This window comes from Balaenoptera acutorostrata, chromosome 6 (assembly GCF_949987535.1).
Source record: "Balaenoptera acutorostrata chromosome 6, mBalAcu1.1, whole genome shotgun sequence".
NCBI classification, from domain to species: Eukaryota; Metazoa; Chordata; class Mammalia; order Artiodactyla; family Balaenopteridae; genus Balaenoptera; species Balaenoptera acutorostrata.
Genome location: NC_080069.1, coordinates 97,954,887 through 97,978,287, shown reverse-complemented (window position 1 = coordinate 97,978,287; position 23,401 = coordinate 97,954,887). Strand labels below are relative to the sequence as shown.

At 36.5% G+C, this 23,401-nt stretch overlaps 1 protein-coding gene across 6 annotated transcripts in view; it reads right to left on the bottom strand.

The window, feature by feature from the left end:
• Positions 1-540: 540 nt before the first annotated feature.
• The window catches only part of FSD1L (fibronectin type III and SPRY domain containing 1 like), a 66,727-nt gene continuing 43,866 nt past the window's right edge, over positions 541-23,401 (bottom strand). For 2 of the 6 annotated variants that reach the window (XM_007178263.2, XM_057548805.1), the window contains exons 9-14: positions 19,084-19,213; positions 18,139-18,171; positions 13,437-13,537; positions 12,734-12,985; positions 6,938-7,026; positions 541-2,431 (exon numbers count right to left, since the gene is read on the bottom strand). In XM_007178263.2, the coding sequence (XP_007178325.1) occupies positions 2,309-2,431; positions 6,938-7,026; positions 12,734-12,985; positions 13,437-13,537; positions 18,139-18,171; positions 19,084-19,213 (728 nt within the window). In that variant the 3' untranslated portion in view covers positions 541-2,308. The remainder of the gene's footprint in view (positions 2,432-6,937; positions 7,027-12,733; positions 12,986-13,436; positions 13,538-18,138; positions 18,172-19,083; positions 19,214-23,401) is intronic. The other 4 variants (XM_007178266.2, XM_007178264.2, XM_007178265.2 and 1 more) reach the window with 4 other exon arrangements.

The window sequence follows — 23,401 nt, the reverse complement described above, 5'->3', positions numbered from 1 at the left end:
GAAGAAGCACAGTAAGAGGAAAACCTCAGATTCTTATTCTGAAGTATAATAGTATTACTTCAAATGAATTTTCCAAATGAATATTAGAAAATTTTATATGAAGGGTTTCAAATGATGGCATGAGCACAGGAAGAATAATATGCACTCCTCCAGCCCCTGATTAATATTTCCTTTTCCTCATGCCCCTGCAATAGAAGCCCCTTACCAGTATAACATAATGGTCTCTGGTTTAAATATCAGTTGACACTGCATGGGGAATGGAGCAAGAGCATGCTTAGAGGAAGAAGGCACTTAAAATTAAAGAGAGGATACAATTATATAGACGTAACAGTAAAAGTTTTTAATACAAGAACTTCTGCCTTTTTCTGTGTCATTTTGTTAAAATATACGTAACTGTTCACAAAAAGCAGTTCACATAAAGCTCCACCACTAACTTACTGCTTTCAGGTTTAACTCTATGAAAAAGAATTATAACTTCCTGTTTCCCTAGGTCCTGGAATGACCCTGCTGTAGGGACATCCAAAAATTTCTTTCAAAATCTCTAGCAGAAACAAAAACCAAAATTATATTTATTTGGAGAATCAAAAGAATATCTATTGACAATGTCATTCTCTAAACTTCATTATAGTCTTTAAAATATGTCATCAGACAATGGTATCGATATGAATGTCCTCTGAAAAAATAATACCCAGTTCAAATGAAATTCCTCATTTAGATTTGTTTTACAATGAACAAAACATCCTATCAGTAAACTTTAAGAGAGATCGAGTTGTTCCTATTCCACAGGGCTTTCCTGTAGAAAGCAATTCAAATGTAATAAGCAGCCACGGTCACTTCTAGGGAGGTTGTCGTAACACAATATACTTAAAATGTGAACGAAAGAAAGTCAACATGAGAAAGTAAAAGTTTCAAAAATTAAGGAATATACAAATCCAGACCTCTTTAAAATGCTCAAGGGATTCTTAAATACTGCAATTACAACTTTCAGTTTGGCTCAAAGGACTTGTTACAAATTTTAATCAACTTTAAAAATATAAATACTCTGCTCAATAACCATGGGTGTTACTCTTTGTTTAACACATTTTCCCTAAGTTTGGTAAGATTACTCTATGTTGATTTTTGGAAGAATTACAACCCTTTAGAAAGCAAATGAATGTAGCAAAAAGATCGAGAGAAAAACCACGTTTGAATAGTTATGTCTGAAAAACTCATGTGCCAAATAAGTCAGAGATTTGCAGTTTTTCAAAACAGTTGTTTAAACCATTCCATCTTATTAAAAAGCAGATTTAAGTGACTTCAGTAAAGAATAGTTTTAGGCACCTCCCTCTATAACCTATTCCTCGTAGATAAAACTTGAATAGGTAGCTTTCTCTACTTACTATATAGCTTTAATAAACTTTCATCTTCCTAGAAATGTTAAAAATCAGTTATTACCAAATTCAAGTGGGAATTTACCAAAGGTAACTATTAAAGGTAGTATTAAACTAGACAAAAAATCAGAAAATATAAAGCTTTAAAAAATCTTACCCATCATCCAAAACGATGGAAAGAAAAGTCTAATTAAACAGGGTAACATATAAAGAATATCCCTCTGCAGCAGGTAAAAAACTGAAATTTGGGTGATTTTAAGCTATTTTGTCTAGAAACTCTTCCTATCCACTCTCTTTTTTGAGTTATAACCATAAGAGAAATATCACAATATTTGGAAAAGAGAAAATGATATTCAATCCAGTCAATAAACAAGAGGATAATTTAGCAAACCTCAGCTTGTTTATAAAAGGGGAAAAATAAACTGTTGTAAGAAAACCTTTCTAGCACCCCCAAGTATTTCCATTTTTAGAAAACCATGGAGGACTGTACAGTTTTCAAGCTTCAGTGTAAGAACTAAATAGCAGGTAGTGATGACATTAAAAAAGAGAAAGTACAGAGGAAAGAAGACAAGATTTAAATGTTTTTCCCTCAGGTCCTAGGGCTACCATATGTAACTAAACATATTAGAAGAACCAAAGTAATCCAAGAAACACAAAAATGAGTTTCTACGTAACTACTTAAACACTGCCTTTTTTTCCCATTTACTCTTCAAAACGTCAGCTTCTTGCTCGATGTCTGCTTGCTTCCCTGATATTGCTCAGCAGGTTCCTGTGAATGCTTCGTACTAGATGCTTGATGCTAACAGATTCCACACCTTAAAGCAGAATGTAGCAAACCTGATTTCCACCACTCATAAATTTCTGTGATTAGTAACTGCACAGAAAAGGCCACCCAATCAAAAAGGGGTGAGGGAAGGTAAACATATTCTGAACAGGCATTACTGAGTAATATTGTTTAGGCTGCTAGCCGAACCAGTCATTCCATTTTCACTTTTCTGAAGTGTTCTCACAGCACTTGGAACCTGCATCCCAGTATTCAAAGAAAGTCCACCGCACCAAACCTAAGAAAGGCCAAAAACAAAGCTTCAGTCAGATTTCAAATCAAATGAAAACTTAAATGATCCTTATATTTCCATTTGAAAGGCAAAATGCCACATAAGTGAACATCATCAAATTCCAAACTGATAACTTTCGTATGTGAACTGAGGGGAAGTGGAAAGGCTAACTCAAGAGTCTTCTAGAACCAAAGAAGTCTTTTAGACTTTCCAAGAGACCAAAGGAAGTCTTTATGACAGCAGAACCCACTGGAGCTGCACACAAGAAAGGGAAGTAAGGGCTGTAGAAATTTAGAGACTAAATTGGATTAATCTAGGCAAAAGACATTATCATTATTGATGCTAATGTTCACAACCAAGAGAAGTGCACAAGAGTCAACTTCTTTACCCCAGTTACTGCTTTAGATTTTGATAACGAGGTGTGGCCTGACACTATAGGAATCTAACACCCCTCTGTTAACAGAGTAATTCCATGAGTTTCTTCCCTAGCTTGTTAACAATAAGAACTCTTTTATAATTCTTTAAGGTTGTCAGAGAAAAATGCAAATGGCAATATCCAGATACACTTGCCATATTCTATTATCATAAATGTGAGTGAGTTTATGAAAGATGAAACTGCTTCACTTGTGAACAGAGCAGCTGTCATTCAGTAAAGTAAACTATAACTTATTTGGAATAGAGTCAAGAGAATTAAAATGTGAAAATATGCATCATTTAAACTATGATCAACTGCCATTTATGTAGCAGACATAAGCATAAATCGAGGGAGAGTCTAGAAATTTTTTAAGTATTCCCAACTTCAACTATATCCTAAAGTATTCAATATTTACTAAGTATAGTATAGTTACAAAGAATTTGCTGACCTATGAAATGTATAACTATATAATTAACATTCTAAAATATTAATGACAGAAGGTAATGATAACTCTTAAAATACAAAACAATACAAAAACATGGGACTTCCCTGGTGGTCCAGTGGTTAGGACTCTGTGCTTCCAGTGCAGGGGGCATGGGTTCGATCCCTGGTTGGGGAACTAAGATCCCACATGCCACGTGGCATGGCCAAAAAACAAAAAAACAATATGGCACAAATGAACCTATCTACGAAACAGGAACAGACTCACAGACATAAAGAACAGACTTGTGGTTGCTGTTCTTTATGTCTGAGGGATGGGGGTAGGGGAGGGATGGACTGGGAGTTTTGGGTTAGTAGATGCAAACTATTATATATAGAATGGATAAACAACAAGATCCTACTGTACAGCACAGGGAACTATATTCAATATCCTGGGATAAGCCATAATGGAAAATAATATAAAAAAGAATGTATAGGGGAATTCCCTGGCAGTCCAATGGTTAGGATTTGGCACTTTCACTGCTGAGGCCTGGGTTCAATCCCTGGTTGGTGAACTAAGATCCCGCAAGCTGTGTGGCAAAAACAAAAAAGAATGTATATATGTGTATACCTGACTCATTTTGCTGTACAGCAGAAATTAATACAACATTGTAAATCAACTATACTTCAATAAAAAATAAATTAAAAAATACAAAAGCAACTGATTACAAAACTACTATCTTCTTTATTGAAAATTATTTGATTTAAAAAAATATTTACTCAAAATATCTAGCACAAAGGTGGAAGGGAAAATCAATGGAGAAAGGTTAGTCTTTTTCAGTAAGTGGCACTGGAACATGTGGGCATTCATATGCAAAAAGGGATAGGGAGAGTGGGAGGGAGACACAAGAGGGAGGAGATATGGGGATATATGTATAGGTATAGCCAATTCACTTTGTTATAAAGCAGAAACTAACACACCATTGTAAAGCAATTATACTCCAATAAAGATGTTAAAAAAAATAGATCTCAAACCATACTCTATACCATATATAAAAGTTAACTCAAAATGGATCCCAGACCTAAATGTAAAACCTAAAATTATAAAACTACAAGGAGAAAACAAAAGAAAATATCTTTGTGGCCTTGAGTTGGGCAAAGCATGATCCATAAAAGAAAAAAAATCGATAAACTAGACTTAATCAAAATGAAAAACTTCTCTTTGAGATGTCAAGAAAATGGAAAAAAATCAGAGACTGGGAGAAAATATTTGCAAAACATTTATTTGATAAAGGATTTATCCAGAATACATAAAGATATCTTAAAACTCACTAATAAGAAAACAAGTAACCCAATTTTTAAAAATGAGCAAAAGATTTTAAGATACTTCACCAAAGAAATTATACAAATGGCAAATAAGCACATGAAAAAAGCATCTTATGACATTCACTAATGTAATTATAGTTTCATCATTTGGAATGAAAAAACAACGAATAAACTCACTACGTACTTTCCTGAGATAGATTCAAATTAAACATGAAATCTACCCTTTTAAAAAGCATATCTGAGACTTAGGGGAAAAATAACTTTGAATTCCACATGGTAAAAATATTGTCCTTGAGTGACCAATTTGGAAAAACAGCCAAAAATAAATCATATGCCGAAGTTAAAAAGAAAATAACCTTTCCAATATCCCTAAGTATTGTACTACAAACAATAACTTTATTCACTAATCATTTTTACTTTTTAAGGGAAATCTAGGAGTCTTGGTTATTAGCAGTCTTTTAAACTTATTTTATGACTTTAGGGTATCTAGGGTAAATAATCATTATCAATTGTGAGATTTAAAAGTACTGTATTTTAAACCCACATATAACCTGAATACTTTATCCTTACAGTTTAGGAGTTACAGTTGGGGGTGATTGTGGAAGAACACACATATAAACACTCCACCAAGTCTGCAATGGAAATATACCATCCTGATCTGCAGAAGCAGCCCCCAAATTAAGGAAACTTCTAGCCAGAATAATGATGATCTTAACTGGATTGCAGAACTCCCCACAGTGGCCTAATCTTATAGGGAAATGCAACAGATAAAGGAATTAGGAGAAGCAGTAATATTTCCTTAATAAAAATATAAATTCAAAACCAAGTTTCATTTTGTGTGGAGAATCATGACTTTTTCTGAAATTGAGTAGTCCTGAAATTATATACGTGTATATAGACATACACATACTCAGTCTACCATACATAGATAGTCATCTAATATTTTACAAAGATTATACTGCAGTGGAAAAAGGATGATCTCAGTAAATGGTCCTGGAATAAGCAGCTATCCATATGGAATTAAAGAATATATTTCAACCCTAACATCATACCAAACATATCATTTCTATATTGTACTTGCATTATAAATACAGTCTATGTCTAAATGTATAAGGAAAATTTTGCTTTTAGAAGAAAGCACAGTGTTTTCATGACCTGGGAATGAATAAAAATTTTTTAGACTGAACACAAAAAGTGCTAACCATAAATGAAAAATATGATAAACTGAGCAACATTAAAATTAACAACTTTTGTTCATCAAAAGACACCAATAAGAGAGGGGAAAGGAAAGCCAGAGTGGAAAAGATAATTGCAATACATATTTCTATAGTCTTGAGTCTTTTGCCAGATATAACTCCAAAACAATCAATAAGAAAGAGGAAGAAAACCCAACAGAAATACAGGCAAAAGACTTGAGCAAGCATTTCACAAAAGAATATATCCAAACAGTCAATAAACATATTAAAAGGTGTTCAACAGCACTAATCACCAAGGAAATGCACATGAAAACCACAATGTAATGTATCATACCCATTAGAAGGACAAAAATTTTTAAAAAGACAATACCAAGTGTTGATAAAGATGTAGAGGAATTCAAACTCTCATATACTGCTGGTGGTAAATTAGTATAACCAACGTCTTTGGAAAACTCTACTACAGTTGGTTACACACATTCCATATGATCTAGCAACCTCAATCCTAATTATATACCCATTGGAAATACATATACATATCTACCAAGAGACATTAACAAGAATATTTATAGAAGTTCTATTTGTAAATGTCTCCAATGGGAAACCACCCAAGTATCCAACTAAATTAGAATGGGTAAATAAATTATGATATAGTCATATAATGGAAAACTATACATATACATACAATAGAAAACTACGTGAACTACCACCACACAGAAAAACATGGATAAATCTCACAAACATAATATTGAGCCAAAAAGATACTGTATGATTCCATTTATACAAAGTTGAAAAGAAGGCAAATGAATTTATGGTATTAAAACTCAAGACAGTAACCACTTTGGAGGAGGGCCATTAGGGGCTGGAAATGGGCACAATGCTCCATTTCTTGACCTAGATGCTGGTTACAAAAATGAGTGCAGTCCTATGAATATGGATCAAACTACACGCTTATGATTTGCAGACTTTTGTGTCTTAACACTTATTGCAATAAAATATACCAAAAATATACAGACAAACACAGATTTGGGAGAGGTGGACTGGGGAAAGGGAGAGGAATATAAAGAAAAAATAAGATATTGTGCTTCCCCAAATATACAGCATAGATTGTTCTCCTTAAAGTTGCCAAACCAAATAAAATATAAATTACGTACTAACCATGAAACCAGGTAGTACTGGCTGAGTAAATTTTGTCTTAAAGGAATACAACAACTGTTTTGAGTTTGCATCATAGAAAGAAAGTTGACCTAAAAGGAAGGAGAAAAAAAACGTCTGATTTATTATTGAAAAAACTTATAATATCTAATTAAGTCTAACATAAAATCATGCATAAAAGTAATAACCAAATGTACATTTTGGCATTAATTTTTTTGTCACTATGAGGACTGGACTTAGTAATTCTCACTTGCAAATCAGTAGTAAACATGCTTAAGAAAAAGCCCAAATCCAGTTTTCTTTCCCTGGTTTTGAAGATCTCCATAGTGCTTGCATAATCTGGCACTATTCTACTTACTCAACTATAGACTATTTATTTTATCATTATTTAACAAATGGCTTCCTTAGCCCAGTAAAAGCCATGGTTATTTCTTCCTCATTTTTATTATATAATCAGCCTTTCCACCCAAATCCTATCACCATTTAAGGTTTACTCTATGAAACTTTGTCTTCTAACTACTTGAAGCCATGCTTATACCTGAGTTTCTGAAATCATGGTATAGTTATCACTGCTTCAGCTTTGTTAATTTTTAAAATCTCCGCACAGTCCGTCTTTCAACAATGATCATGCAACTAAATCACTCTTTCTGACCACCTAACTGTCCAACCTGATGGCATCCTCACAACTGTTATCACTTCTTCAAACTCTTCTCTCATGACTATTCTCTTGGTTTGTTTCCTAATCCTGAGGATATCTTCTGTCTCTTTTTCTCCTATTCTAAATGTAGATGCTTAAAGCCAGAAACAGGGGCATCAACAGTGGGTAGACTCCCAGGGAGGAAAAAGATCACCTCATTGCTCTTTCAAACCCATCTTTCTAGATGCTTCTCACTTAACCTCTGTGAGCCTCAGTTTCCTCATTTGTTACATGAGATTAATAATTCTGACCTTTTAGGATAGTTATAAGGATTAAGTGAGAACAATATGCAAAAGGAGCTTAAATCCATACCCAACATGTAATATGGACAACTATTTCTATTAGTGGGAACTCTTAGTGATGCTATCAAAATAATCATATGTTAATTAAAAAAAAATAAATGTAGATGCTTGTCCAGGCTCTTTCTCTCTACAATGCTCCCACTGCTGCCACTAAACAGAGAAGAAGAGAAAAGAAACTAATATCTATGCCTACTATTAAAGAACTGGGTGATTTATACACATTACCTCAAAATATCAAGCAACCTACATGTAGTCACAAAGTTAGTACACAGCAGAGCAATAATGCTTAACTGTCCTGTGCAATATTAAGTGGCCATTCTGTGACGCCATCTCTAATATTTAGCTTCAACTAAATAATAACGCATGGCTGTCCTGCTGGCATCTCATCTTTCCCCAGGACTCTACGCTCCCTATCCTGTTGATGATACTATCACCCTCTTGGTCACACTGGATGGAACCTCAGTCACCTTCAGTTCTTCTTTGTCTCTCCCCCCAGTCCATGTTTAGTTATCAAGTCCTATGAATTCTACTTTCACACCATCAAATTCATTCTTCTTGATTCCTCACTGCTCAGATCCCTCTTACCACTAATCACTCAACAAATACTTATTAAGGGCTCACTATGTGAAGCACTTGCCAAGCAATAAGGACATAATACTTAACAAAACAGACATGGTCCTGTCTATATTGCTTAAAGACCACCTCCTTGAAAAGTCTTCCCCTATCAATGTTTGCAGTCTCTTCCACATTTAACCATTTACTCTCTAATATTTCTAAAACTATATTACAATCATATGACTACAGTTTTCTAAAATGAACAGAAGCCCCCCCACCAACTACTAAAAAAAGACTAGCCTATTATTATTTTTCAAGGCCCTCAGAATCTGATCCCATCCTACATTACAATTTCTTCCTATACCCTATGCTCTAGGTTAACAATTATACTTCTTACTACTATCTTTAAGGAACCACCAAGTATGGGAAAAGAGAAGATAAGCAAACGCTATCTTGGTAGTTGAAAAAGAAAAAAAAATGTATGCCAATAAATTTACTACCTGAGGAAAATATTTATCTGATTCAAAAGGAGTAAATAAAAAAGATGCAGCAAAACTGACATGTCATCACTATCACTAAAAATAAATCAAACCAAAATCAATTTGTTTACTTTTTTGTTTGAGTAACCAGGTTGATGCCTCATGGAATCATCTGGACACAATGTTAACTAAAACGGTAAAATTTGGTTTTATTAGCTCTAAGTGTCAACTTGGAGACAAGCATTTAGGGAATTACTTTTGTTCCCTAGTTCAACAGTACCTCATCTTCAAAAGTTTTATAAATATTTAGATGACAGTAGAGAAGATACTTATCAAATACCTAACTCAAAAAGCTTAAAGAAATTTTGCAAAAAAAACCCCCCACCAAGTTAATTTTTAGATGATCTTAACGGGAGGGAAAGATTGGCCAAATCTATTAAGATGAAACTTAAGGACAAATATAATATTCTTCATTTGAGTTATAAACAACAAAAAAACACCCCTATACTGACAATATCAGAGAAAAAAGATAATCTGACAGAACTCCATGGAAAAAGATCTAGTGGATTAGGTGGCTACAAGCTCAATATTGAGCTACAGTGCTGTTAAGTCATATTACTAGAAATTATGCTGCCAAATCACTAACCTATGATGGTCAGAAGTTGTGTGTTCTACTTTGAGAACCAATCTTTAAAATATATATAGACATAGCATACAACCATAGGAGATAATAAGGGTTTGGAAAAATTAAATTATAAAAGGAACAGCTAATGGTATAGGGAATGTACAGTCTGGAAAAACAGGGCAAGAGAAGCAATGTTAGTAGTTTTTAAACAAATAAGGATTATACAGTAAGTCCCCTACATACAAATGAGCTTCCATTCTGAGAGTGCATTCATAAGTCCAATTTGTTCCTAAGTCCAACAAAATTAGCCTAGGTACCAAACTAACACAATTGGCTATATAATACTGTACTGTAACAGGTTTATAATACTTTTCACACAAATAATACGTAAAAAACAAACACAAAAATAAAGAAAACATTTAAAATCTTACAGTACAGTACCTTGAAAAGTACAGTTGTACAGTACAACAGCTGGCATACAGGGGGTGGCATCAAGTGAACAGGCAAGAAGAGTTACTGACTGGAAGAGGGAGAGGAGGTGGGAGATGGCAGAGCTGAAGGATCATCAGCAATAGGAGATGGAGGGCAAGCTGCAATTTCACTCAGGCCTGACGTTGATGGCACAGGTCCTGGTTCCTTGCTGGATTCAATTCTATCTACCCTCTTGAAAAAACAATCCAGTGATGTCTGGGTAGTAGCTCTTTTTTTCTCGTTATAGATGACACGGTAGCACTGGATTGCATTCTGAATGGCTGCTGCAACCTTTGTATACCGTTCTACATTCCGGTCCTGTGACTCAAAAACTAACAGTGCCTCCTCGAATAAAGAAAATCCCCTTGCCACTTCCTGCGTCATGAATCTCTTCAGTTCTTCAGTTACTTCTTCTTCCTCTTGTCTCTTCATCCTTTCTCTGGGCCTCCAATTCCATCAGGTCTTCATTAGTAAGCTCCTTGTGTTGCACAGCAAGGAATTCAATGAAGTCGTCCTCTTGCAGATCTAGCTCCAGCTACTTGCTGAGGGTCACTAAGTTGCTGAAGACCTCTTTGGACTCCTCATCCACCTTCTCAAATCCATGAAAATCGTGAACACACTGTGGGCAAAGGTTCTTCCAAACCTCATTCATGGTGACGGCCAAACAAAGTCCGTATTTTTTATGACCTTGTCGATGTTACAGTCCTTCCAAAATTGCTGCAAGGTTGTCCCTGATCCATCACTTGCCTTTACTGCCTGATGAAAAGTGTGATGTAAATAATATTTCTTGAAAGTTGGTATAACTCCCTGGTCCATAGGTTGGATGAACAACATAGTATTTGGTGGCAGATGCACTACTTTGAGGTTGGGATGAAAGTTGTCCATGAATAGGGGGTGGCCCAGAGCACTGTCAAGCGGCAAAAGAATGTTGAATGGGATGTCCTTTGCCAAGCAATATTTCTCTCCCTCCGGGATAAAGTGGTGGGAAAACCAGTCCTGGAAAATGGTCTGTGTAACTCAGGCTTTGGGGTTACTCTTCCACAAAACAGGAAGAGAGCCCTTGGCTATGTGTTTAAGGGTTCTTGGGTTCTCTCAATGATAAAACTAAGAGAGGCTTCAGCTTCGTATCGCCGGAAGCATTGCCTCCAAACAACAGAGTTCGCCTATTCTTTGCTGCTTTACAGCCTGACATCACCTTTTCCTCCTTACTGATGTAACTTCAGTCTGGCATCCTCTTCCAGTACAGTCCTGTCTCATCCACATTAAAAACCTGCTTGGGTAAATGCACGCCTTCATCAACAATTTCTCGAAGCGTTTCAGAAAATTCCCGAGCAGCTACCATATCTGCACTCGCTGCCTCGTCACTTACTTCTATGTTGTGAAGGTTGGTGCTAGCCTTGAACCAATGAAACCAGCCACGGCTGGCATTAAAAGGTGTGCCCTCTGATTCTTCGCCATGTTTCTTCTTCAAGTCTTCATGATGGCTTTTAGCTTTTTCTTGAATCAGCATTAAGCTGAGCGGGACTCGACGCTGATGCTGATCCTGCATCCGCACACTGAGAAGTTTCTCCATCTCCTCCATCACTTTTCCACGCTTCTTCAATATTATTGTCGACATCTTCGGCACAGCAGACTTCACATGTCCGATCTTGTCCTTGTTCTTTAGAATTGTGCTGATGGTTGAACGATTCGTGTTATAAGAATGAGCGATGTCTACCATCTTTTCACCTTGCTCCACTCTCTCAATTATTTTCACTTTTGTTTCCATCCTTATCACTTGGCTCTTCTTAGTAGCACCAGCTACATCACCGCTGCTTTTAGGCTTGCTTCCTGACATCCTGGGCTTGAAATAAAGATACTGTACTACTGTACCCTATACAGTACTGTACAGTAGAGTACACAAGAGCACAACCACTTGTAGAGGACGTATACACGTGACAATGTATGCTAGACACTTGAATTAACTTACATGATTGGACATGCGAACACACATTCACATCTTTGAGAGTTCACAACTTGAAGGTTCATATGTAGGAGACTTACTGTAATGTAAGTATGAATTAGGGAACATAATTCTGTGTTTCTTCAGATGACAAAATTTAAGAGCAAAAGTCTCAGAAGTTACTGAGAAGACAAAGTGAGTTGATTTAAGAAAAACCTTCTAACCAAGTGTTATCCTATAGTGAAACAGGCTGCCTTCTAAGACAATTAGCTTCACATAGAAAAGTTCAAGCATAGGAGTGGCAACTACTTGCAGATATAATGTAATAAGGATTTTACACTATGTGGCAAATGGATTGGGTAATTTCTAAGGTCTACTCCAACTCAAAAAATCTGACTCTACCACTCTTAACAAGTAATAAAACAAGGTAAAGGAGGAATTAAAACGGGCATAAGAAATTTTAAGGCTCAAGACTAAAATTAGCAACATCTTTTTTTCAGACTAACTTAGTATATTATAGATGAGTGCTTTTGCAGGCCTGCAAGCAGACATCGCGTGCCCTTTCAGTCAATTACAGGGCTGAAATTATGTTTGTGATCAAATCCTAGAAGGTCAAAATACCCTTACCACAATACTTATGGAAATTCTGTAGAGATGATTACTAATGAAAAGTACTGAAATACAAGCAACGATGACGAAATAACTTAGGAGAAAATCAGTAAACTTACCCCCATCAAAATCACAAAACACACCTATTCTTTCAGGAACAGTAACATCCAAGGCTTTGACTTTATTATTATGCTTTGCTGCAAATGTGTTTTGTAGCCAGTTGTTGACATGGATACACCAACTAGTGTTTGTCTTTCCTAATTGGTCAAATTTCCCCAAAGTCTTGTATGCTACTCCCACACTGTAGGATTTACAATCCTTCTGGGCCTTGACCTCCCAATAATGTTGTCCACTTTCAATAGCAGTGTCTCCTACAAAAGATCAGAAGGTAAATTTGACTCTTACCTCTTCCTTATGAGTCACAGTTTTATCTATATGTTGTCCCACAAAGTGGCACAAAATATCTGATTCAGGAGAAAAATCATGCTAACTCACAGACACTAAATGCAGAGTATCTGCTATAATGACTTGTACATTACTGCTAATTTTTCTGAATATAAAAGGCTTCAGAACTTCTCTTCCTTACTATCCCCTCAAGAGTTATAAATGTGGAGCACTATGTAAACTGAAGCAGAATTTAAAACATATCAATAAAAAGACAATTTGAAAACCCACCAAAGTAATTAAGCTTCAAGAGGGAGAAACTTTGGCAACAATTCATTCAATACATAGGCAGCCACTCCACTGCTGAATGGAAAGTCCACCAATGTGACTATGATGCCTTTAATCTGAGATAATGAAGAACAATTATGTTTATCCTACCCAGCACTGTATATGATTCCCCAGTAAAACGATCTCTGCTGCCTCTTACTGCTGGTGGCCTGGAGCCTGTGGATGTCCGTTTAGGGGATGGTGTACCACTTCTAGATAAACAGGAACAAAAAGAAAAACAAATATTCTATGTTGCACATGTTTCACAAACTAAAATTACAAATCAAGAAATGAACCTTTCTAAAGATTTCTAATCACGCTGCACAAATAGCAACATTTAATTTTATCTGAATTATTTATTATTAAACAGATTTGTCAAATATAACACTTAAATGTAAGAAGTCATCAACATAAAGCATGCTAAAAACACTAATACCATGCAGACTGAGCAAGGCTTGTACAAAGAACATACAGTTGAAATATGAGACAATACAAAAAGGGAAAAAAAGAACTCAAGGGAAAAAAAAAGAACTCAAGAAAGATAATGGATTATAGCTTACATTTCTTGCAGTTAAATTTAAATGAAAAGCAAGTCTTATTTTGGTAGGAGAAATGCTTTATAATACTTGTTATTATCCTGTGCATGGATTTGGGTAATTGCTATTTTTCTTTTTAAGACTTCTTATAATCAAAACTAAATAACCTTTTTTATAAGCAGTAGGTATTGGGTTGGCCAAAAGGTTCGTGCAGCTTTTTTCTGTAAGATGGCTCTACTAGCACTTAGCTGTCTTTAACTTCATTCGAAACAGTTTTGTTAGACTGTATTGTGACAGCTATCATATCAGTGTGCATTTTAAAAAAAACTTATCAAAATCAGTGAATTTTTGTGTAGTCATTTTAATACTGAAGATGGAAGAAAAAAAGCAACATTTTCAGCATGTTATGCTTTATTATTTCAGGAAAGATAAAAACACAACTGAAATGCAAAAAAAGATTTGTGCAGTGTATGGCGAAGGTGCTGTGACTGATCAAACATGTCAAAAGTGGTTTGCAAAGTTTCGTGCTGGAGATTTCTCACTGCATAATGTGCCACGGTTGGGTAGGCCAGTTGAAGTTGATAGCAATCAAATCGAGACATTAACTGAGAACAATCAACAACATGGGAGGTAGACGAAATACTCAAAATATCCAAATCAAGCACTGAAAATCATTTGCATGAGCTCGGTTATGTTAATCGCTTTGATGTTTGGGTTCCACGTAAGTTAAGTGAAAAAAACCTTCTTGACCATATTTCTGCGTGCGATTCTCTACTGAAACGTAATGATAACGTTTCATTTTTAAAACAAATTGTGATGGGCGATGAAAAGTGGATACTGTTCAATAACGTGGAACGGAAGAGATCATGGGGCAAGTGAAATGAACCACCACCAACCACACCACAGGCCAGTCTTCATCCAAAGAGGGTGATGTTGTGTATATGGTGGGATTGGAAGGGAGTTCTCTATGATGAGCTCCTTCCAGAAAACCAAACAATTAATTCCAACAAGTACTGCTCCCAGTTAAGACCAACTGAAAGCAGCACTCGATGAAAAGCGTCTGGTATTAGTCAACAGAAAATGCATAATCTTCCATAAGGATAACGCAAGACCTCATGTTTCATTGATGACCAGGCAAAAACTGTTACAGTTTGGCTGGGAAGTTCTGATTCATCCGCCGTATTCACCAGACATTGCACCTTTGGATTTCCATTTATTTCGGTCTTTACAAAATTCTCTTAATGGAAAAAAATGTCAACTCCCTGGAAGACTGTAAAAGGCACCTGGAACAGTTCTTTGCTCAAAAAGATAAAAAGTTTTGGGAAGATGGAATTATGACATTGCCTGAAAAATGGCAGAAGGTAGTGGAACAAAATGGTGAATACGTTGTTCAATAAAGTTCCAGGCGAAAATGAAAAATAGGTATTTTATTTTTACTTAAATAATGAAAGAAATTTTTGGCCAACCCAATATTTTTGTTCTGTATCTTTTCTTCTTAAAAAGAAAAATAGCAATTATCCAAATCCAGGCACAGGATAATATCAAGTATTATAAAGCACTTCTTCTACTAAAATGGACAAGATGCAACCTGACCTCCCTTTATCAAATTATATGATACGGTAAACTGGACAGTATTAAGGCCTCTCACTAACTCCCCAAAATTCAAAATAGATCAAATCCCAAAGATGTTTAAAAAAATAACATTTCAATTATATCAAATCACTGCATTCATAAAACAAAAAAAATTTATAACTTACCAGTAGTAAAGAAATAAAGGGAAAGCATGGCAAAAAGAAAAACAGATGTAACTACTAAGAATGGCAGCTTAAATTTCAGAGAAAAATTAAATAAGGAGGTGTCTTCCTTTGCAGCATTCTAGACTTCCAACCCTAAGTACCTTTTTGCAAGAAGTGCAACAGCTGTTATTGTCTTAAAGCGGCGGTCCCCAACCTTTTTGGCATCAGGGACCGGTTTCGTGGAAGACAATTTTTCCATGGACCGGGGGCAGGATGGTTCAGGTGGTAAGGCGAGCAACGGGGAGCGATGGGGAGCTGCAGATGAAGCTTCGCTTGTTCACCTGCCGCTCACCTCCTGCTGTGCGCACCCCCTCCCAGGACGACCGTTATAGGTCACGGCCAGGCCCGGGGCTTGGCCAGGCCCCTGTCTTAAAGTAAACATGATCCCATCCTTTAAAGACACCTCAGTCACTCAACTATCTGAATTAAGGCTCTTTGTTACCTCTACTCTGGATTGTTTTACCAGCTTCCCAGATGATCTCTCTGCTACCCAATTCATTTGTTCACTGTTACGAGATAAACCTAACTGATTCTCCTACTTTAAAATCTTCAAGCACTTTCTTACTGCCTACAAACGACTTAGCTTGGCTTTTCAGGTTCTTCTTGATTTGGGCCCACTCTGCTTTTCCAGCCTTCTCACCTCTGGAGAGCACTATCCAGCTAAATATAGTCACTCAAGTGTTCCTTAAACTCAGGCAATCTGCTTCAGTGCCTTTTCCTTTCCTTGCTCCTTCTCTCACTGCAAGTCCAAACGCTACACATTCTTCCACTTATTTGAGAACCAACCTAAATACCATTTCACTAATGAAGGTTTCCCAGATCCTACCAGGCTAAATAACTTTTCTGAAGAGTCCAGCTCCAGGCCAAAATCCTAGTATGATCTTTCAGGCCCAACAAGCAATTATAAATGCTTGCCTTTTCTACCCCAGACTTGGTGCAGAGCTAGTTCACTGCAGTTTCTAGAAGCAATTGCAATACCCCCTGCAACCCCATGCTCATATGCATGTCTGCATTCCCAGATTGGGCACCTGTATTCAGAGGCCCCCTTACAGCAGGGGGCCCCCAGCTGAGACCCTTTCCAGCTGCCTCTTCAGAGACCTCCTTAAAGAGGGCAGGGGTCAGGAAGCAGTCTGAAGACACTTTTCTCCACTCTGTCTCAATACTTTTCTACTCCTAACCTTTCCCCCTCTCTCATTTTCTTGGCCTCAGGTCCATAAAACAATAGGAGAAGCCTTTTGCTTGGGCCTTCCTGGCCAGTGACATGATCCTCAGATATTCACCATCTGCCATCTGCTCTCATTTACCTAACCCTCACCCTGAGCCATTCTGTTGTGAAAAGTGGAACCCTGGGGGAGCTAACACCCTTTCCTTTGCGGCCTCTTGCTTATACTATCACAGTAAGTGCATGAAGTCTTGATTGTTACTTTCAGTTTGGCTCATTGTCCTAACTGACCACTTCAACATGTGGCAGCGCAGGAAATCTTTCTTCCTCTAAACTCCCTGATTCACACATACTATTACACATAATCTCTATCTGGTATTATTGTTATTTATATAGAGAGATATATCTCATCTACATAAGTTAGGGCAAATTCCTTGAAGGCAGGGACAGTGTTTATCCCTATAAACTCCAAAACATCCAGCTGACATCCTGCAGTGAACAAATATTTATGGAAAGAATAAATGTATATAACATTCCAGAAGTAGCCTACATAATAAAATACTCTTAAAAGGAGGGAAGAGAGAAAGAGAAATAACATGATGAAATTCTACATATAAGTAGTCTAAAAATCTCCAAATGACCAAATGAAACTTCACTGATCCTATTAAATCCAGCAGCACTTTACAATTTATAATACACTAACTATGAAATCATTTTCACCAATAATAAGCAAATAAACTAGAAAAAAGAAAAGATAATTTTGAAAACAGAACACATTCTGTTTCTGGGAAAGATATGGAGTATCTTCAAATTAGCACATTATTACTTGTGCAATTTGAAGTGATTCATCTTTCTGGCACTGTCCTAATAACTTCAGTAATGACCTTTATTTTTTATCCTTGATGCTTCTGAAACTGCATGATTATTATAAAATATAGGACACTTCAAACCTGCCTCATGTCAAATATATATAAATGCAAAGCTGTAATGTTAGATATATTGAATACAGCACAACAAGAAAGGTGCCAAGTATAAGTAAATGCAGAAAAAATCAGATAAAGGAAAATAATTCAAGAAAGACTTTAAAGCAGAGCTTATTGTTTTGTTATTGTATACAACATAATCCAAATAATATACAGCACATTATAATGCTGTAAATTCAAAACATAAGCCACCAATACAGACAGTCTACACAGACCAATATTTTAGCTTATGAAGGCTGCTGCAATGGCTTCTGCTTATCGGTTAAAGAAAAATGTAAGTTATTCAGCCAAGCTAGATATACTAAGTCCTAGAACTATACAGACATAGATCATCACCTTGTATGTCTCTTCAGTGAAGTAACATGGGCACTGTCAGATAAAAATAGGCAACTGTTAAGAGACTGCTTTACAACTTAAATTTAACAGTTTATAATAAAATTAGATCAAAAGCCTGCTGAGGAATTTCTTTTGATTCACTGTTTAACTCACAGTGATTACCTTATTTTAGTTTGAGCAAAATTTATCTCTGTTTAAAGAGGCCCCCATACTTTGAGACTATTTAAATAAGTCCTACAATAACAAAAGGTCCCAAGCCTGCCTCTTTGTTCATAAGGCTGCTGATCAGGGGCCAGACACGGGGACTGTACATGGTAATAGTTGTCATTCACTGCAGACCTTCGGGTAAGACAGGTGATCTATAAGTCTAAAATTCAGGAACTATTGCTAGGAATTTCTCTCTAAGCAGTTCAAACTGCTGTAGATATAACTTTAAAGAAATGGAATACTGAAATAAAAGGTGTAAGTAAGAAGAGGATTAGGAAAGAAACTAAAAAAAAGTAATGAAAAATGTTAATGACAAACTCAAGTACTGATAATATTATATTCTTCACTTTGGTGTTACTAATAAGAATTTCTCTTTTTTTTTAACATCTTTATTGGAGTATAATTGCTTTACAGTGGTGTGTTAGTTTCTGCTTTATAACAAAGTGAATCAGCTATACATATACATATATCCCCATATCTCCTCCCTCTTGCATCTCCCTCCCACCCTCCCTAGCCCACCCCTCTAGGTGGTCACAAAGCACCGAGCTGATCTCCCTGTGCTATGTGGCTGCTTCCCACTAGCTATCTATTTTACATTTGGTAGTGTATATATGTCCATGCCACTCTCTCACTTCGCCCCAGCTTACCCTTCCCAAGAATTTCATTTTAAGTTATTGTCAAGTAAGAATCAATTTACAAGCATTTTATTCAGATAATAGATTTAATAAACTAGCTTACCTGCCCTTGTTCTCTTTTCCTTTAATTTTACTTTCTTGACCTTTTCCTCCAGTAGGATCCCACTCTACACAGGTATCTTCAACTCTCAGGTTCAAATGGGAGGATGAGTTATCCAAACTGAAGTTAAGTGCTAACCAAAACAATATTTCAATTTTTTTAAATGTAGCATATCTCTAGTTTCTGAAGCACAACCATCATCACATTGTTTTCCTACTCAATGGATTTAACACTGTATATAGAGAATAAAGTTCCAATTCCTAATCCTAAAATTTAAAGTCTACAACGATAAAGCCGTAATCTACTAATTCCTACTGTATTTCCCATTATTCTCCTCTATATATCTATCCTGTACTCCAACCAAATACAATGTACTTTCATGGCCACTGGTCTTTCTGCTATTCCTTCTGCTGGAATCAATAAACTCAATTTCCTATTATTAGAGCATCAGCTGATTGTTATGACTAAATAGGAAGAGGAGGTGGTAGAATTAAGGATGAGGAGAAAGTGATGTGGTGTAAAAAATTATAGAGCCTGGGGGCTTCCCTGGTGGCGCAGTGGTTGAGAATCTGCCTGCCAATGCAGGGGACACAGGTTCGAGCCCTGGTCTGGGAGGATCCCACATGCCGCGGAGCAAATGGGCCCGTGAGCCACAATTACTGAGCCTGCGCGTCTGGAGCCTGTGCTCCGCAACAAGAGAGGCCGCGATAGTGAGAGGCCTGCGCACCGTGATGAGGAGTGGCCCCCGCTTGCCGCAACTAGAGAAAGCCCTCGCACAGAAACGAAGACCCAACACAACCATAAATAAATAAAAATTAAAAAAAATAATACCTAGCATATATATTAAAAAAAAAAATTATAGAGCCTGGCACACACACATTTTCTCTTATGCTCTAACACTTAATAATTTCATATTTAAACTCTTAGTAGTTTCAAAATAAGGCAACCACAGAGAAACAGGCCATGATGGCAGAAGCAAGGGAACTAACCCATCTGATAGAGCTAAAGATGATATACACGGCAAAGAACAGACTGGGGAGAGGGGCTACTTAAATGAAATCAAATTTTAAAAATCGAAAACAAAACTATGCTTTTCAAATTATTTGGTATCGGGAGAACTATCTGTACTATTCACAAGACTTACTCAGAACTGCTAATTTAGGAAATCAGTGTAACACAGTATTACCTTCTCCCTTTGGATACTGACTGAGGGTTAATCGTTGAAATGTATTGATTCACAGCTGAGTAATGCACATTTCCCCCTATTTAATATGCAATTCCTAGAAACTGGGTCTTAAGCAAGGTATTATCTACTACATAGTCACCAATAAATCTGTTTATTAGTTATACTTCCCTCCAAAAGTTGAAATTTCTGGTAAGTACTCACTGAAGAAATATTCCTTTACAATACCCCATTTCACTTAAGGATAATACGTGATTTAGCTAAGGTTTCAGTGTGTCCGTGAAATATACATCATCAAACAACAAAATATTCATATAGAGAACTAGTGCTTACCTAGTGAATCAAGAATCCTTTCATACTCTACTGTTTCGAAAAGAGCACTTTAATTTTACCTATGCATCTGACCCATTGCTCAGTGTATTTTAAATATTCTAAATACAAATCTACTGACCATAACCACTTTTAGAAAGTGTCATACTATATGCAAAAAAGTTAATAGCTTTCAAAATCTGCATGTAAACAGATAAGAGCTTACTGAAAGACGAAATAATACAGCTTTTCAGTAAAAATGGAAACAGAATTCCTCAACAGGTGGGTTACTAAAAAGTTAGGATTAAGCAAAACTGAGACCCTGTATTCCCAAGAATGAACTGCCTTAAGAAAACAGGGTTAACCTCTATATTAGTTATTAGTTAATACATGTGAGGGCATCTGCATTTTTGAGAGAAAGAAAAATTGGATATAACTCTAAGGTGCCATCACTCTCAGTTGCCTGTTAAAATCCTAAGGGAAGAAACAAGTCCTAAAGCTATTCCCTGTGTTTGATGATGGAGAGATGAGTAGAGTCAAGGGTGGCAAAAACAGGTATCACCCCCAAGCCGCTTGCGACCAGATTTATCAAATACCACAGCACCCAAACAGAAAAGCATGGGTTCCAGCCCCAGGGGTGCAACCTTTTATCTCTTCTTTTTTGGACACTGTCCCTTTATGAGGCCTCAACTAAATCATAGAGGCTCTCTAAGGTAAGAGGGATAATACCATGCAGTTTAAAAGCAAATAAAAGACTGGCCTCAAAAGTGAGGTCTCAAATTTTAGTCCTGTCTCTCATATAAGCCCTGTAATATGGCCAGATATTAGTTTCCATATCGTTAAAAGTGTGAAAACAAAGTACCAAAAAAATCAGAACACAGACACAGATATGTTTCATGTGTTTAGTGTGTGTTGGTGGCTGCTTTCTAGGCACTGTAAAATTATATCATAGACACTAACAATTGAGGCTAGAAAGTAATTGGTGATTAATATCACATCATTTACCTTTACAAGGAAGTAAGGGATAATGTACTTTAAAAATTCTGGTCATAAGAAATATTATTCATCACTTTTGACAATTCCAGTAACAGAAGAAATAGAGTTACATACAATTGGAGAGACAGATATTAACAATGTTCACTATTTTCCACACCAAGCACCACAAGTGGCAGGATATGAAGTTTTGGTAGGCCTCAACTATTAAATCTCCATCTCTCTCCCTTTCCCTCCAGTTCTTTGCTCATATACTTATTTCTACTGGTTGGTCAAAAAGGGCTGCAACAAGTCAAAGACTTAGTAAACAACTGTTTAACACAGCATTTTAAAAATCTGACTTTTCTCTGGAGCTCCTGTTGTCATTAGTGGCCACTCCAGTGGTATGGAATAACCCTAGAAAACCTGTGACCCATAGTTTCTTAAGAGATAATTTTAGAGCTTCCCTGGTGGTGCAGTGGTTGAGAATCTGCCTGCCAATGCAGGGGATACGGGTTCGAGCCCTGGTCTGGGAAGATCCCACATGCCGCGGAGCAACTAGGCCCGTGAGCCACAACTACTGAGCCTGTGCGTCTGGAGCTTGTGCTCCGCAACAAGAGAGGCCGTGATAGTGAGAGGCCCGTGCACCGCGATGAAGAGTGGCCCCCGCTTGCTGCAACTAGGGAAAGCCCTCGCGCAGAAACGAAGACCCAACACAGCCAAAAATAAATAAATAAATAAATTTTTTTAAAATAAAGGAATTCCAAAAAAAAAAAAAAAAAAAAGAGAGATAATTTTACTCTGAGTCTCCCAGAAGGTCTCAGAAGATTCAGTGGGCCGGAGCGTTTAGTATCAGTCTAACCCAACCCCAGGGGGTTTACCCCGCAGAGAGAACTGCTCAAAAGGACTAGAACCAACTTAGTCTTTCCCTACAAACCCTAAAACCAAGAATTTGACTGGTAAAATCTAGACATTGCTAACAGGAGCAGACAGCCCAGCTCCAGGGAAACCTCAAGCCAGTTATTCATTTTCCTGAATCTATGGAATTTGAATGGAAATCTACAATTCACCACATTTAGGCCCAAGTTTGGTCACTAAACATAAAAAGTAAATGAGAAGGAACAAAAGAAATAAAAAACATATAATATTCTTGAGGGAGGATATTAATAATAATGCAATTTTACCTGACAAGGGCTAAAATCAGTTCAAGTTATGTAGGAAGGATTATCTGCCTGTAAATATGACTATTTGTGAAATGGTAAAAATCTCTAAAGAAACCACAGTATCATCTCAGTTTGTTAACAAGTAATTCTAAGTAATTGCATTTCTTGGCTAAGTTATCTGTAGTTCTCAAATAAAAACATTTGCTAATCCAAATTACTTTGACTTAGTTTTGTTTCTTTTAATCTTTCTGATGCAAACATATTCTTATGAATTTGTCTTGTCAATAACTTATGAACCTCATATCTTGCTTTATTCTAATATGATATTTTTATATCAGCCTCCAAATCATATCAAACTTCTGGCATTCAAACCCTATTTAAATGCTGTATGAACCAGAGGTCAGTGGAACACTCTAAGGCCCAACTATCTAACAACAGTGTGCAGAATCTGATTCTGGAAGTAAACTGAGTCAGTTATCACCTAACAACTGGAAAGACCTCTAGCACTGTGGCCTTCAAATTGGTAAATACCTGAAAAATCTTGTGTTTAAATATGTTATTCTACAGTAAATCCAAACTGTTCTCAGAGACTAGAAGCACTTACATTCCAGGCCCACAATAAGGGCTGGCACAGAACTTGTAAATCGATTCTTATTCACAACTTTCCAAGCTAGTTCTAGGAACAGACTTTAAC